Source organism: Sinocyclocheilus rhinocerous, unplaced genomic scaffold, assembly GCF_001515625.1.
Source record: "Sinocyclocheilus rhinocerous isolate Xijiao unplaced genomic scaffold, SAMN03320098_v1.1 scaffold72, whole genome shotgun sequence".
Classification (NCBI taxonomy): Eukaryota; Metazoa; Chordata; class Actinopteri; order Cypriniformes; family Cyprinidae; genus Sinocyclocheilus; species Sinocyclocheilus rhinocerous.
The window spans coordinates 4,734,032-4,734,679 of NW_015628351.1; the positions used below are offsets into that span (position 1 = coordinate 4,734,032).

The window sequence follows — 648 nt, forward strand, 5'->3', positions numbered from 1 at the left end:
CCGGCACCAGTGTCTTCCGGTGGCCCTCACCGACCCCAGTGTCTTCTGGTGGCCCTCACTGGCCCCAGTGTCTTCTCGTAACCCTCACCAACACCACTATCTTCCGGTAACCCTCACCGACCCCACTGTCTTCCAGTGACCCTCACCGACCCCAGTGTCTTCTAGTGGCCCTTCCCGGCCCCACTGTCTAGCAGTGGCCCCAGTGTTTTGTGGTGACCCTCACAAGCTATAGTGTCTTTTACTCTCCTATATCTGGGTCTCTAGAGGCTTCTCCACTCTCTATGTCACTGCTATGTGGTGAAGGAATGAAAAAGAAAGAAAGAAAGCATTTTGTTCACTTAACACATTCACCCATATTATTTTAATGTTAAAGGGATAGTTCACCCAAAAATGAAAATTCTGTCATCATTTACTCACCCTCATGTCGTTCCAAACCTGTATGAGTTGCTTTCTTATGTCGAACATAAAAGAAGATATTTTGAAGATTGCTGGTAATCAAACAGTTGGTGGTTGCCATTGACTTCCATTGTATTTCTTTTCCTATGGAAGTCAATGGCAACCACCAACTGTTTGATTACCAGCAATCTTCAAAATATCTTCTTTTGTGTTCAACATAAGAAAGCAACTCATACAGGTTTGGAACGACAT

General features: G+C 44.9%; 1 protein-coding gene across 1 annotated transcript in view; it reads right to left on the reverse strand.

Moving 5' to 3' along the window:
* Positions 1 to 47: 47 nt before the first annotated feature.
* Positions 48 to 648, reverse strand: part of LOC107737686 (protein FAM13A-like) — a 4,076-nt gene continuing 3,475 nt past the window's right edge. The window contains exon 7 of the mRNA XM_016549274.1: positions 48 to 290. Within this exon, the coding sequence (XP_016404760.1) occupies positions 239 to 290 (52 nt within the window). The 3' untranslated portion in view covers positions 48 to 238. The remainder of the gene's footprint in view (positions 291 to 648) is intronic.